At 40.8% G+C, this 16261-nt stretch overlaps 2 protein-coding genes across 3 annotated transcripts in view; one reads left to right on the plus strand and one right to left on the minus strand.

Annotated features, from left to right (window-relative positions):
* Positions 1-16261, minus strand: part of gpr39 (G protein-coupled receptor 39) — a 200400-nt gene that overhangs the window by 117397 nt on the left and 66742 nt on the right. Inside the window, exons 2-3 of one of the 2 annotated variants that reach the window (XM_049593452.1) lie at positions 5773-5899; positions 4457-5677 (exon numbers count right to left, since the gene is read on the minus strand). The exons of the other annotated variant lie outside the window; for it this stretch is intronic. Of the exons in view, the coding sequence (XP_049449409.1) occupies positions 5419-5677; positions 5773-5899 (386 nt within the window). The 3' untranslated portion in view covers positions 4457-5418. Of the gene's footprint in view, positions 1-4456; positions 5678-5772; positions 5900-16261 lie in introns of those variants that run through there. 2 annotated transcript variants of the gene reach the window in all.
* Positions 1-16261, plus strand: part of LOC125899289 (ly6/PLAUR domain-containing protein 1-like) — a 37290-nt gene that overhangs the window by 5129 nt on the left and 15900 nt on the right. The window lies entirely within an intron of this gene.

Here is a 16261-nt window from a genome sequence, read left to right on the forward strand (position 1 = left end):
TTATTCAGATATTTCCAAAGTGATGGACCAGCTGACCGACCAACTGCCATTAATGTCACTAAAGCCCAAGCGACATCCTCCAAGACTGAAAAATGAAGCAGAAATTCCCAAAACTGCAGTTCCTCTAATGACCATTTGAGGCTGGCTCCAGAAGTGAGTTAATCCCTATAGACCACCATGTTAGAAAGCTCTAGTTTACAGCAGAAATAAACATGTTTACAGTCTTGTATGAAGAAAAAAAATGGTTTAGGTCTCTATAGCTAGTTTGCCCAATCATGACAACTATATGTTGGGTGAATTTTTATCTAACTCACCCATTTACATTTTATTAAGGCTAAAAGTTTCACAAAATTATGAGCGTGGCTGCTATGAGTGACTGGCACTGTCTGAGGATAGTATCCTCTGGTTCTCAGTCAGATCCACCCCTCACTCCTCCACAGCTCCTCCTTCTCATATGAATGTGGTCACTTCTTGCTCAAAAAAAGAAGATGGCGATGGCCATCAAACCAATGGGTGACATCATGGTAGCTGCATTCAATATTTTTACAGTCTAGGCTAGAGCCGCGTTGGCTTAAAATAAATATAGGCTGACACATTGTTATCATGTTTTTTAAAATTGCAAATATAGGTATTATATTATTATTATTGGTATTAGCCTCAAAAATCCAGTATTAGTCAGGCACTACAATTTGAAAAGACAACCAAAACCCACTGATCAGAGAGTAAAAAAATGTCCATCCATTTGCTTTGGTCTGTTTTTTCAGTGTCTTTGACCTTTAATTGGAAAGGACAATGTTGAACACAATGGAGATTAACATCTGTTCAGTCTGGCTGTGGGAAGTTAATGATCCACCTGTGGTGTTTGGTTCATGATGTGCTGTCTAAGATATTTGGTAGTTTTGAATGCTTTACAAAACCCTATCTCCAGTCCTCTTGGTAAAACATTTAGTACACATATGGTACAGTGATTATTGTGCAGTAATAGCCAGTTTTCAGAACCATTAAAACCTTTAAGTATTTAGAAAAATGAAACCAAATATGTTCATGGACCTAGAGTTGCATTTTAGAGTGTATGGGCAACATCATTAGCCTGATGTGGTCCTACCTGAAAAAATGTTTTGATATCAGCCAAAGGGGGAGACCCAGGCCATAGTCAACTGGGATTTTATCAGCTTTGTTGTACACATTCTGCAGCTCCTATGTCCATTCAACCACGTTTTTGTTCTGTGCACACAATTTCATCTCATTTACTTAAGATTATTAACCACTGTGCATGCAAGTTGGAATATCTGTCTAAAAAAGTTAAGAGACTTTCAAGTATTGATTAGCTTTTGCATTTTCATGAGGGTAATGCTGCCTTTTTAGTGATGTGTCTCTGCTGTGTTTACATACCTCTTTACTGCAGGCAGTCAGGACCCTGACACTAAAGGTTACTCTCGTGCCCCAGGTCTACTTAATTTTCACCCCTGGCAAAAACTGGGGGGCAATTTCCCCCCCTCTCTATACTGCTGATGAGCAAAAGCAATAAGCTCCTATCTTTGGAAATGTGGTTCCCAATCCAAAGGGCAGGCACACAGCACTATAGAGTCGACAGTTCTTTAATAAGAAAATTTCTGCATGAATGCTCATGTACGTCCCAGCCTTTATCTCCCAGTGTTATCGTTATTGCTGCTCTGCATGAAAAGGAGGGCTTAGAAATTCAACTGAACCCACCTTATCACTATTTGAAATGCAATAGATACATTCACAATTGCACTGCCACCTCTGTGCAATGTGCTTAAGTGATAAGAATAAAAATCAGTCAGACAGTTTGATTCTGCCCAAATATACTTGCCCTGTGATTGCCTCTATAAGCCTGTGACTTTGTATGCAGCTCTATGATGTAGATGTGAAGGACACAGAGTGGCTAACGTACATCCTCAATTGGGCTATTTTATGTCAAAGATTAGTCTGTCCGTATCTGGAGGGCGTTGTACAGTCCATTTGCGTTTGCTTCTACAACCAAGCTCTCCAGCTGAGAAAGATGCTGGCTGGCAGAACTTCAAGGTATCGCTCAAGAATGAAAATCCTCTGTCATACCACCACGAACAGAGACACACATATCCACCACCTCCATTCAGATGATGGCTATTTTTCAGCTGGGTAGCATGAGACAAGCCTGGCTTCCTATCCAACCCCATATTGATATCATCATCATCATCATCATCATCATCATCATTCCCCTCTGATTATGTCTTGAGAAAAGTTAAAAGCATGCTTTTACCTTGCTGAGGACTCTTCCTCTCCCACTATGTGTAAAGGACGGATGATTGCAATGCACCAGCAGGCTGCCTTTCATTTCAATGCCCTTTTTTTTAAAGGAGGGGGAGTACTATGTACTGTGATGAGGGATATAAAATCAACCACCTTTCAGTTTCTCAGGCAATTTTCAGGGGTTGCTGACTAAATGAATGTAAGAACATACATCCAAAAAGCATGTGATTAGAGTTTGTATCCTCTAATGTATACATTATTTCAGCACAAGGTTGTAATACTTTGGTATTTTGAGAATAATATTTAAAAGCTGCTGCTTTCAATATTTCTATTTTAACAATAGATCAAATCACAGTGTGTAATGTGAAAGTGATCACTTATTTTGACTCCTTAGCCCCCTTTCCACCAACATTTCCAGGAACTTTTATTACCAGGAATTTATTTACCTAGGTAAAAGAATTCCTGGTAATCTGTGTGGTTTGCATTTCCACCGAACCTCAAAGTTCTGGAAAATGTATTCAAATTAATGTGATGACGTAGATTATTCGGTGTGTTCCCTGTATTTGGCTCTGCCAGCTTCTTTACTAGTAACATTGGTGCTGGTAGAGACAGGAGGGGCTGTTTGTCTCAGCCAGCAGCTAAGTTTAAAAGTATTTTAAGATAAGTGTCAAACTAAGTTAGTCTACATACAGACAGCTGTCATTTGAGCTTATTAATAACAATTCGCTATTAGCTGAGCTAGTGTGCTGTCCTTGTGTAAGACATAATCTTAGTGTCGGTGGATGAGAGACTGTGGACAGAGCATATTGAATATCGCTGTCTACATGTTTACATGTTCATGTTTGCTGAACACATGTATTACCAGAGGTACTCCCTAAAAGTTAGGCCTCTAGTTTCGCAGACCGGGTGAGGTGGAGGCGCAGTGCACCAGCGCATCACCAACTGGGTGTGGCCAGGCAGATTTTGCAAGTTTGGCACACCGTGCACGCTGGCACAGCTACTCCTCTTTCCCACCTCTGTCCCTCCTACCTGCGCAAGTCAGAAAGAGGGAGGAGAAAAGGCGTGGAGTGGGTTTTACACAGCTGATTCACATCACACCAATCAAATGAGCCCCTCTCCTCGCCCTTAAATGTGCCATGCGAAGGCGTAATGAGAGTTTACTCAATTTGCCACGGCAGAAAAGAGCAGCAGCGTCAGACGGCCAAACTTCTCCCAGGAGGTCCAAGTGGTTGGCTGAGAGGGATGTGAACTTAATAGATTGCAGCTGTGTTAATCAAATCAGGTTGGGTTTCCATTACACGTGCCAAACGGTGTCAATCCCCTTTGATCTGACATCAGATGTGACGGACAGTCGATATAGAGATACATTTATGTGCTGATTGCAGATAGTAGCATTGAATAGTGTTTTTTTGGGTATTTATCGCATCGTTAATGTGCCTGACATTCTGGAAACCTGCCTGTGAGGTTTTGGTGACAAGTGCGCACTGTCCGCCGGTCAGCCAAACTTTTACTTACACCGGCTGTGCTGCACTGACAGTAGACCTGGTTTCAGCTGGCGAGCTTTTAGTGCACCTTCGGCGAAGCCTTTTGGCACGAAACTGTCACTGCGCCAAGCTGGATCTGTCAACACCTCCCCCTGCTGCGCCACCACACCCATCTCAGCGCACCTCGGTCTGCCAAACTACCAAACTGAGCGCACCTCGGGTTGCGCTGCTCGAAACTAGCTCTACGCGGGGTTCGCCACCCTGCGTCACCCTGCGCCTCGCCGGGAAACTAGAGCCCTTAATGTCACTTACAGTAACAAGTGTAGCTGCCATCAACTCGAGTCATTTTCGACTTAGGAGGAGAACCGATACACTTATCAATACTATGGTCTTTGATAACTTAGCCCCGGGGCTAATTTAATATCGGGTCTCGGTACTCATCCTTAATCAAAACACAATTGAAGTGAGGCTTGTAGAAATGAAATAAAGTTTGCAGCAGCTGCCCGTGCCAGGAAGTGCAGAACGCTGCAAGTGTGTGTTCCACCAGCCAGAACAAAGTGCTGGTGCTAATGCAGAGTCCGTTACCTGAGTGTTTTCGCAACAAAATGAATAAATAGAAAGTGCTGCTGCTGCTGCTGCTGCAATCAATGCAAACACTGCAAACAATCAACAAAAAGATGCTGAAAAGTTCAAGTTAAATATAACTGAGAGGGCTTTGGAGTTTGAGGTTAATTCTCTGTGGGTTCAACAGTAGTAGCAACACCTTACACATTAGACAACAGAGCCACTTGATTCATATGAAAAACATGGATAAGTGCAGCTTTTAATATCAGTTGCATGGACAGGTTGATGAATACTAATGATACCACTGCTCTGTTGTCCAAACAATGTGTAACTCCAGTTTTGGCAGTTTTCATGGATCATACTCAGATACAGCTGCAACATCATACAATTACAGGCTACTATCCCTGACTTTTATTGTAACAGGAAAGAATATTAAGAACACACACTTGACAAGGAATAAGAGAGCACTCTACCTCCTTAAGCATCAAGAGCAATGCTAACTGACATCTTCATGATACCATACAGAACCAACTGCCGGCTCCCGAAAAGTGCCTCAAAGTAAATGTTTAATGTCATACAGATGAATATGTCACAGTTACTGTCACTGCAGTGTGCCTTATTCTCTCCTACTGTTTATCTTCACAGTGAAAATGTAAAATTGTCACAGTATCCACAGAGGCAGCATACCAAGTGGAGCAGTGATGACAAGACGAATAGTTAAGTGTAATGATTAGCGGATTGCTCTGAAAATCAACACAATCACAACAGTGTACTTTTTCACAAAGCAGCAGGTTTTACAGGCAGCGCTGATGGAAGCTGGTAAACAGAAGTCTTGTCTTACAATGGTTAATTAGAGAAATGAGGTTAAGGAAAATGAAGCTTGATTTCACAGTCTGAAACTGTTGCAACTTATCGCTAAGTAGGTGTTGAGGAATCTGTGCTCTTCAGAGTTTGGGTTGTTTTACTGTTTTGTCAGTCCGGTCCAGTGTACAAGCCTTAAACAGGTTTGATTTTATGCACACTGACTGAACCGGCATTTGCCATTATGATATATTATGGCAAATTCAAAAAAGTAGCCCATATGCGTTTTTTCATACCTTCATACCTTTCTGACATTTCACCTGTGTGATAACTCGGGGGGGTATAGAGGACCAGGACACAGACCCAGAGCAATGAACACAGGTTTATTTGGTGGGGGAAAGGTAGGTTGGAAGTGAGGAGGGGGATCCAGGTGGCGAGGCAGTGGAGGGGCCCGGGGAAGGCAGAGGAGCAGAGGCGTCGGGGGAATGGTGATGGCAGGTGGAGGGTAGCAGTGAGGGGAGCCGGGGCTGGAGCGGGTCCGGGGAGGCAGCGGCTGAGCAAGAACTGGATGATTCCTGGGACACGAGAAACACAAGGTAAGCACGAGGAAGCACGAGGAATACATACTGAAATCTACACAAACTGGAAGTCGGCCTGAACTGGAAGTTACCGCATGGTGAACTGTAACGATCTGGCGGAGAATGACCGGAGAGCTGGAGTATTAGAGCTGAGTGGTGATGAGGTGATGAGCTCTAGGTGTGCATTCTGCAGCTGCTGCCTGCACCAGGGACCCGCCCCTAGGAGAGAGTGAGACACACAAGGGAGGGAGCCGAAAAACACTGACTCTACGGGCATGGATATGACAACCAGGTTATACAGTGTATGGTTAGCCTGGAAATCCAGACCCAAATCTAGAAAGATTTAGGGTCTGGCTATGAGTAATGCAAATGGCCCAACTCGAGGGGCAGCACCAAGCATGCATTTGAAAATATCACTGCACGCAATTGGATGACATTACGACCAATCAGAACAATAGACGGGGTGACGTATCCAGAGCGCTACCAGCTGAGCTAGCTGGTAGATTAAACTCTTGCCGTATCCGGTCGGCAAAACAGCAAAAATGTCCTTGCAAAGCCGTCTTCTGTTCCTCTTTTAGAGATAAAGCCAAGTCTAACTCGTTCATGCCAAAGCCGTTTCAAACAGCTGATGTTCATCCATAGCCATCTTGCAATGTTTACTGACTGATTCCGGACTTCGTCAGCACTGTGGTCATCTGTTTAGCTCGCCTCTGGCCCGCCTATATCAGATACACCTATGTGATTGGTGCAGCTCGGCCCCAATGGCATGGGTAATGAGCATCATAACTGATTGCCAGAGTGACTTGCCGAGCAAATTCAAATTGTGCTCTAGCGAGAACTCTGGATTTCCAGGGTAGCGTATGGTGGTATCTGTTTAAAGAAACAAGTGGTGAGTTCTCAGTGTCCCACAAGCTCTCATACCTTTTTTAGTCAACAGTGTCAAGAAAGTTAATATTCTTACACCTAATTACTTTTTAAACAGAAAGATAGAACCCTAAACCTTCTGATTTCAGGTTTCTCTGTAGCTTTATTGCCTTGTTAACTGATTGTAAAACACACATCATTCAAACTTGACATGAATAAAAAAAAAAAAACCTCACTAAAATCATCTTGTTCAGTCTTTCCACTATTCCAACAATCAATAACTCTGGTTTGGTTGATAAAAAAACATAATATACTGAGTCAGATGTCAAAATAATCTCTACCACTGTTTTTCTCTGGTGTTGCTGGCTGGCTTCAGTCCTCACAGTTACCATCTTTCTCAGCTCAGGTCCCTGTTCGTCCAGTAGAAACTGACCTCTGCTGGCATGTGCCAACCAGAGCCCAACAACATGCCCAACACTATTAGGTCAATTGAAAAAGGAGCATCTGTATTTTTGGTGGTGTTTAAAATCAGTAACCTGTGCTGACACCATCAAGGTGCAAAATTCAATTTGTATTGCATTACTAAAAAGCACTTTAATAAGAGTTCTCCGATCTGCATTATTGAGGCCAATCACTGGGGGCGCCAGTAGTTCAGTCTATTGGGACAGTCAATAGGCACTGAACCCTCAGGTGCTCAGGGTACCTGTCCAAGGTAGCCCCCTTTTTGTGCATGTGTGTATATTTCTGGCCTGTGTGTATATGACAACAGAGTGAAAAAATGGAATTTCCCCTCAGGGATTAATAAAGTATATCTCCTTCCTTTTCTTCTTCTTCTTCTGTTTGCTGGTAAGTAGTATCAGCCAGTTTCAGTCACTGATCATTGAAGCCTTCTCTTTATTGTGTAGCATTATGTATTTATTTAACTGTTCTGATCTAAAGATATCATATATAAAGTATGTACGTACATGTTTAAACCCAATGACATACAACACATTTTCTTTGTAGCTTCCATGTTGTTTCCACACTACAATTAAAAAGCTTGTGAACGCACCATAGTTAGAAGAACAAATTCCCAGCTTGGAAAATGGGACCATCCAATGACACTTCAGTGCAAACCTTCCTGGAACCTTCCTGTAGGGCCTGCAGTTAAAAAAAAAACCTGCCTCAACATCAAAGTCTATGAGAGCAATCTGGATAATTTTCAGCCAGACTGAAAATTCCTGAATGGGTTGGTAATCCACAGATCATGACTTGATTCAGCTGTTGACTGGAAATAGATATTCAGCGGAAGGATAAACAGTCCTGAAAATTTGGGTAATAATTAATTTTGGATTTCACACCTATGTTTTACTGGGGAGTGGCGGCTTGATTAAGTTTGACACCTTGTGGTAAAATTCTGTATACCAGTCCGGTTCAGTGTTTGGCTTAGTATTTACCGGTTTGAAAAGTTTTACACCAGGCAGACCCTAGTTCAGTGTTTGAAATCAAGAAGGAAAATTCAAATCCTTTGATTTCTTACACAAAAAGACTGCTAAAAAATATCATGTATTTAGATGATCAGGACATCGTAGACAAAATCAAGAGCAGAAAAGGGGTATTTGAACCTTCTAACAGCGAGAGGTGATGAGGTTTCATAATGACCCTGTGGATGACGTGATTCTGAAAATCCTTCTGGGCTCCTGTCATCAAGTGGACTAATAGCCTCAGGCAGCATCAGACAGTATCACTTCTCAGAATTCCCCAGAATACAGCTTTCATACGTTTACAGAGGATAATGGCAGGCATGCGCAATCGGCGGTACTTATTATGTAACAGCAACTGGTGACTGCGCATGTCACAATATTCATGTTAAACAGTGTAAGAGACCACAGAACAGGGTGCAGGATGGAGACAAGCGGTGACTGCACTCTTGATTTCATGGCTTATCTAAATTAGCTTTTGCAATTCACAAAAGTTAATTTACTGTATCAGGAAAAAGGAAATGAGAATGCGGTTAGTCACAGTGGTTTATATTCATTTGGTTAAATAGTGTGACTGTGCATAGCTGCTGAAGTTTGTTTAATTGTATGATTTGCATGGCTGTGTATATGCAAAGGAGTGTTTCATGGACTTAAGTTGGCTTTTTTTTTTTTTTTTAAATTATTATACTGTGTAACTAATTCAGAGCTGAAAAGCTATGTTTTACTGACTTTTTTGAAAGATTGAAGTCTGTTGTGCCTGTAACCCCCCATTTGAGGTGATACGTGATTTTCAGGTAATGTTACAGTAAACTTTAAGTTGAAACTGAATTTCTGTCAATGATTCATTGCATTTTTAGCCATGCTAACGGCATGGCTATAGGAAAGGCAGTGTCCACCTGTCTATCACTTTGCTCCAGACTGACAAATTGTTAACTATTTGATGGACTGCCGTGAATTGTTGAATCCTGCTGTCTTTGGTGATCCCCTGACTTTTTATTCAGTGCCACCATGAGGCTGACATTTGTGGTTTTAATTAAGTAAAATTTCTCAGCAACTAGGCTATTGGATGGATTGCCATGAAATTTGGTACATGCATTTATGTTCCCCTCAGGTTTATAATGGCATTTGAGGTCCCTTACCTTTTCTTGAGCACCATTGTCAAAGTTTTCATTTGTTCAATACTTTGGTTTATGAACAAGCACCTGCAAAACTATGATATTCTGTTAGCCTCAGCTTGTGTTTAGTGCTAATTAGCAAATTTTAGCATGCTAACACACTCCAATAAGATGGTGAAAATGGTAAACATAATACCTGCTAAACATCATTAAGTTGGAATTGTCATTGGATATGTTTGCATGCACACTAATACTCACCTGTTATTCTCAATATGACTGTATTCTGAAATTGATTTGGGTAATGTAAACAGCATATTGCAGTAGAATTATAGTGTTTTTTCCAAATGTAGCATTTTATAATTAATACCTGATGTGCACACCCTCTTTTCTGTTTGCATACCCAAAAGAAGAGCCAAAATTTTGGGTTAGAAAGAGAAACACACCCACTTTTAAACTTTATAAAAGACTTGGGATTTAACAGACTTTTGGACATGTGCCAATATCACGTAACACCAACTTTTTCGAGACAGTGGTTGAGGGAATGACAGAGGGAGGTAATGTTTGCATGGTCTAACAAGTCTGCCAGTGTAGGAAATGTTTTGAAAAAAATCCTACTTTGATGCAAAGAAGCAAAATGGCTGTTTCATATTTTGATGTGATAAACAACATGAACTGAACAGGGCGTGTTAGTTAGTTAAACAGCATAGCAGGAATATTGATTTTTTGGAATAAGGGCAAAAAACGAAATATATTTTTGTGTATGTAAACATAGTTATGGTGATCATGCATTTAACACAAATGACAGCTGTGCCCATGTACAGCCTCACAGAGGTGCTAGCATTGCTGTTGACTCATAGGGTGCATTTGGGAATAGTCACTCCAAGTGCCAAAGCACACTCTGGACCAAAGTGGACTGTTCATAAATTTGGAGCGTTGTTGGAATATACTGTTTGGTTATACAGAATACTATAGTCTTGGAGAAGCAGAGAGTACTCTGCACACTCTTTCTGGGGAGACGGAGCAGCAAAGCACCAAGTGGCATGACTGCATGATGAACGTAACCCTTTGTTAACTCATGTAGAAAGAGAACACTCTTCTCACAAGAGCTCTCTCATTTTTGTGTCAGATTGGATTTACAAACACACCTTGTCTTGTTACTTGTACAAGTAATACGGTCAAGTATAAACTGAGAGACTTTAGATCATTAGTCAATAAACATACATGTCTGACCCAAACCAAAACGATATAAACTCATTTTTAAATAACACTGACTTACCACACCTTACCCCTGACCAAAAAGCTGCACTTGAATCTCCAATAACAGAAAATGAATTATCCACTGCTCTCAAACATATGCCCAATAACAAGTCACCAGGTCCTGATGGCTTCCCTGCTGAGTTCTATAAACACTTCGGGCCCATTCTTGCCCCACTCTTCTACAGACTCACAATGGAAATAAAAAAGATACCAACTCAAAGATACCAATAAACATGAACACAGTTACAATATCCCTACTCCTTAAACCCAAGAAAGATCCATCAATACCATCAAGCTACCGTCCAATCTCTCTCCTTAATGTCGACATTAAAATTATCACTAAAACTCACAGAATCGAAAAAGTAATTTCATCCATAATCCATCCCGACCAAACCGGCTTCATTAAAGATACACACTCATCCAATAACACACGCAGACTCCTCAATATAATGGATTACTCATCACAACAACAAAAACCAAACATTATCGTCAGTCTGGATGCAGAAAAAGCATTTGACAGGGTCAACTGGTTATTTCTCATATCCACAATGCAAAAATTTGGCTTTGGAGAATCATTTATTAACTGGGTTAAAATTCTATACACCACACCTTCAGCCACAGTTATCACCAATGGACTAACATCACAACCTTTCACACTGCATAGGGGGACAAGGCAAGGATGCCCACTCTCTCCCTATTTATTCACCATTTTCATTGAACCTCTAGCTGCTGCCATCCGTCAAAACACTAGTATCACAGGTATCCAAACTCAAAACGTACACCACAAAATTAGTCTTTATGCCGATGACATTTTACTTTTTTTACAAAACCCCCACTCATCCTTTCCAAAAACAATTAAACTCATAGAAGCATTCTCTTGCATCTCTGACTACTCCATAAACTGGCTTAAATCTTTGATCCTCCCATTGCACAGTAACAGCTGGGATGTGGCAGCCTACCCTCCACCTATTCCCTTATGCACAAGTCACATTACATATTTGGGTATTAACATTTCCCCCAGGCTGTTAGAACTGTTTAGCATCAACTACACCCCAATTCTTAAAACAATAACCGACAACCTTCTCCGTTGGATGAACCTGCCACTCTCCATAATAGGTAGAATAGCAACAGTCAAAATGACAATACTCCCAAAAATCAATTATCTTTTTACTATGATTCCAACCCAACCCACCCTTTCCTGGTTCAAATCATTAGACTCAATCACAACAAAATTTTACTGGAAAAACAAAACACCAAGAATTAAACTAACAACCTTACAAAAACCAAAGACACAAGAAGGACTTACTGCACCAAATTTTTATCATTACTTCTTAGCAAATCAACTACAATACATACAGCAATCAATTTCTGGAATACCTACAACTTAAATCATCAATTCAGGTCACTTGCAGCACCACAGTCACCAACCTTGACCTCCCCCCATCAATCTCAAAACTAGTTAACATCTGCTCCACAATAAAACTCCTCAGCAAAATATATAGAATAATGTCACACTCCGATGAAACTCTGTCTCTACCCACAAGACAATGGGAAAATGACCTCTCAATTGCTCCTGATGCCGACTCCTGGAACCAAATCTGTCAAAACATTTATCTCATGACAAGAAATGCAAATCTACAACTAATTCAATACAACATACTCCACAGAACTCACTATACAGGACAGAAAATGACAGAAATTTGTACTAACTTCACCCAAACTTGAACAAATCAAACAATAAATTGCTCCTAACAGCCCTAGCTATCGCTAAGAAAACTATCCTCATGAACTGGAAATCAAAAAATAACACAAATATTACACAATGGAAAAACTTGGTTATGGATCACATCTCTATGGAACATTCCGCCCAGCACACGACAGCAGAACCCCTCTCCATCTGGTCGCCACTAATTAAGTTTTTACAGACCTAACCTATCCGATTTTTTTTTTTTTTTGCCTGAGAACCAACCACTATATTTACCCCTGCTATTAGTATTGTTGTTATCATCATCATTGTTATTATATAGTAGATTATATAGTATAGATTTATATAGTAGATTATATAGTAGATTTGCATTAACTTTTTTTTTCTCTTTCTTCTCTTCCGTCTACCAACCATACACTGATCACTCTCCAGTATACTTTTGTTAAATTCAACATTCATCCATCTATTCATTCATTCACTCATAAATACATGCCCCTTTTTTTGTTTTTGTTGCTTTTGTTTTGTTTGTTGTTGCTGTTGTTGTTACTGTTGTTCAGCGGGCACCGCTTATTATTACTACTTTATTATTATTATTATTACTACTATTATTAATGTTATGAAGAAATAAACATTGAACGGAGAGGGGAAGAAAATATACCTATATATAAGGGTAACTGCCTCCTTGTTTTTGCATCATCAACATGATTATTATTATTGTCATCGCTATTATTACTATTATTATTATTATTATTACTACTGGGGCGGCATGGTGGTGTGGTGGTTAGCACTCTCGCCTCACAGCAAGAGGGTTGCCGGTTCGATCCCGGGCGTGGGAGCCCTTCTGTGTGGAGTTTGCATGTTCTCCCCGTGTCGGCGTGGGTTCTCTCCGGGCACTCCGGCTTCCTCCCACAGTCCAAAGACATGCAGATTGGGGACTAGGTTAATTGGTAACTCTAAATTGTCCGTAGGTGTGAATGTGAGCGTGAATGGTTGTCTGTCTCTATGTGTCAGCCCTGTGATAGTCTGGCGACCTGTCCAGGGTGTACACTGCCTCTCGCCCAATGTCAGCTGGGATAGGCTCCAGCCCCCCCGCGACCCTCAAGAGGATGAAGCGGTTAGAAGATGAATGAATGAATGAATTATTACTACTACATGGGCTTTGCCTCAGATCCTCGGCGGGCTGGGGTGGGCTGGCCCTGCTTGAAACGGGGGGCGGGGGAGGGGGACAACAACAACCAAAAGAAGGAAGAAAGAAAAAAAGAGAAAAAAAGGGGGGGGGGGGAAACACAGAAGAACAGGGCAAGTGGGGCGTGCATGTCGTGGCGGGCAGTAGCACTGGCCCCGCACTGCACTCTCCGCTTTGTTTTTAATGCATCACACAGAGATAGACTTACACACACACACACACACACAAACAAACAAACAAACAAACAAACAAACAAACAAAAACATAACAATGAAAGAAAAAAACAAAAAATAGGAAGGAGGATAAGGGATTGGGGGGGTTGCGTGCGTGCGTGCGTGTGTGTGGCGGGGCTTGGCCTACGCTGCGGCCGCAGGGGGATCCGAGGTAACCTCTGACTCTGATTCATATTAATTATTATATATTAATATAATAACTTGGACTTATGTGTATGTATATATTTTTTCTTCTCCTCTCCTCCCCATCCCTCCATTTTGATGATGATGATTAATATTATTGCTATTATTATCATCTCTACTAATATATTATTAGTAGTAGTATATTATTATTATTAATACTGTTGTTGTTATTATTACTACTACTATTATTATTATTATTATTATGATTGTTATGGTTATTTTACTATCGGTTCCTTTCGAGCCATAATACAAACACGCACACATGCGCGCACACACACATACACATACTCACTCAGTCACTAGTATTGTTGCGTCATGTCATGTGTCTTAGTGTAACCGTGTCCCACCTGTCTTGTTTTGTCATGTTTGTTAAGCATTAATAAAAAAAATAAATAAATAAACCCATACATGTCTGAGTGATAAGGTTACTCTCTACACGCTTAAGTTTTTTTCCATGTTGGAATATTCTGATTAACATCCTAGTTTATAAGCTAATTAATATATTTTGGCGGACAAATTATTAATTTTACTGTGGTGGTGTGTGGTACAGTGACATTGCATGACATCAACAGTGCTCATTTTAGTGCCCTTAATTGACCCTTCGCTAAGCTGTGCTCCATTGACTCTAAGGCAGTCGTTTCAGATTTCCGTCATTTTCAGGCTGTGAATTTGGAGCTGAATGCTGTACCTGGGGCACGTCGTGTATTAATGATACGCGTTACCTGGAGAAGTTGGAAAAAGATAAACGTTTCTTCCCTGTTCCAAAACCAAAATCAAACCCTGAAAAGTGTAGGGTTAGCTAGCTAGCTACTGAAGATATAGCCTACTGAATGTATACACATGCTGCATTTGCTTTTTAATGATTATAACAGTGAAAAAAAGGCCGACCCTTCTGTAAGGGAACCAGTGAAGGGAAGCAGGGAAACTTTGCTGATATTCAACCAGTTGTGTGTCATTGCATTGTGCACAGATGAACGTTGTTTGACTTCTTCCGCAGCCCCCCGACAGTCCAGCTGCCAGTCTGGGTGCTGGCAGCAGCACGGGGGTGAAGCCAAACAGCGTTCATCTGCACACACTGTGATGCCACACAGCTGGTTCAATATCAGCAGTTTCCCTTTATATTCATTGTCTTCTGTGGCGATCAGCAGTGATGTGGTGGTTCACTTTTACTCTGTGATCTGCAGGCTTTAGCTTCAATCTTTATTTTGTTACCTTGATTTCGTTGCTGTGTCAGTCTAACATCCTGAATATATTTATTCCCAGGCCCACAAATATTTATCCATATCTCATAATTATCAGACTTTAAGCCTCTGCCTGACCCTCCCTGTGTCCAAGGCTATTCATTTATTAGTAACTTATTATTCTACACAGAGTAGTATTGTAATGTAACTTATTACTTTCAAAAGAAGGTAACCAGTAATATGTAATATATTACATTTTGAGTGTAACTTGCCCAACACTGAACATGAACTGTAATGAACTGGAGCTTCTGACCAGAACTGTCTTGTTACACAGCAGGTAATCAAAGATCATTTCAAGATATTCTTGACTACATTAGTAGTGATGCAGGAAATGTAAATTACAGTAATGCATTCACAAGTGCTCAGAATTCGATAAGTTTTATTTCATGATGAAATTCAGGCTTTTATCACCAAAAATATCTGCTATCAACTTTATTGTCCCAACTGACCATTTATCTGGATGACATCTTTATGTTGGCTCATATAACAACCACCATCTAATTTCACTGCTTAGTCGAGCTTGATTTAGGTGGATAATAAAGATCACAGAGCAGACTGATACTGTAGGGAATACACCACTCCATCCAAGAAATAGTTGATTTTTTGTGTGTCAAGGGCAGTCCAGTCACTGTTTCAAACAAAATTTAATTTAAAAGCAAGGTACAAAAGACCTGTGTTGAACAAATTATGTTTGCCAGCCAAAACAACATTGCAACGGCTGGTATTGTTTTCACCTTGTGAGTGTGTGTGTTTGTGTTTGTGTGTGTGTGTGTGTGTGTCTGCGTGTGTGTGCCTGCATGTGTGCATGTGTGTCTTCATGGCAAAATGAGTTCCTGGTGACATATTGTAGCGGGAACAACCACAAAAGCTCTTTTTGTATATCTGTCTGTGGACAGATATTGTGAATGTGATAATGCTGCACTTGTCACAAAACTTTACAGCTGTGAAGTTGAGATCAAAATGGAGGTTGGGTTTGACAATGGGTGTGGTCTGAGCAAAGGGTGCAGGAAGTTTGAGGGTAGGAAGTAGGAAAGGGGTCATTGTGGCTGGAGTGATACCACAGCAAGATGGATTCTAGTTTATACTGAATTAACTGATCCATGTATATACAACTGTTACAAACCAACTGCTTGTCTCGACAGTATTCTGTGCCTTTTCTCAAAACTACAGAAATACAACCAGTGTCCAAAATTGTTGGATTAATTTGGTCAAAATCTCATTTAGCAGAGCAATCAAAGGTTCTCCAGACTCTTGAATACATTGGACTGCTTACCCTTCCCTGTGCAGCCGACCATGCTGATTCTCATTAGACTAAAGTTCCCTCAGCGCTCCAAAAT

This window comes from Epinephelus fuscoguttatus, linkage group LG13 (genome assembly GCF_011397635.1).
Source record: "Epinephelus fuscoguttatus linkage group LG13, E.fuscoguttatus.final_Chr_v1".
NCBI classification, from domain to species: Eukaryota; Metazoa; Chordata; class Actinopteri; order Perciformes; family Serranidae; genus Epinephelus; species Epinephelus fuscoguttatus.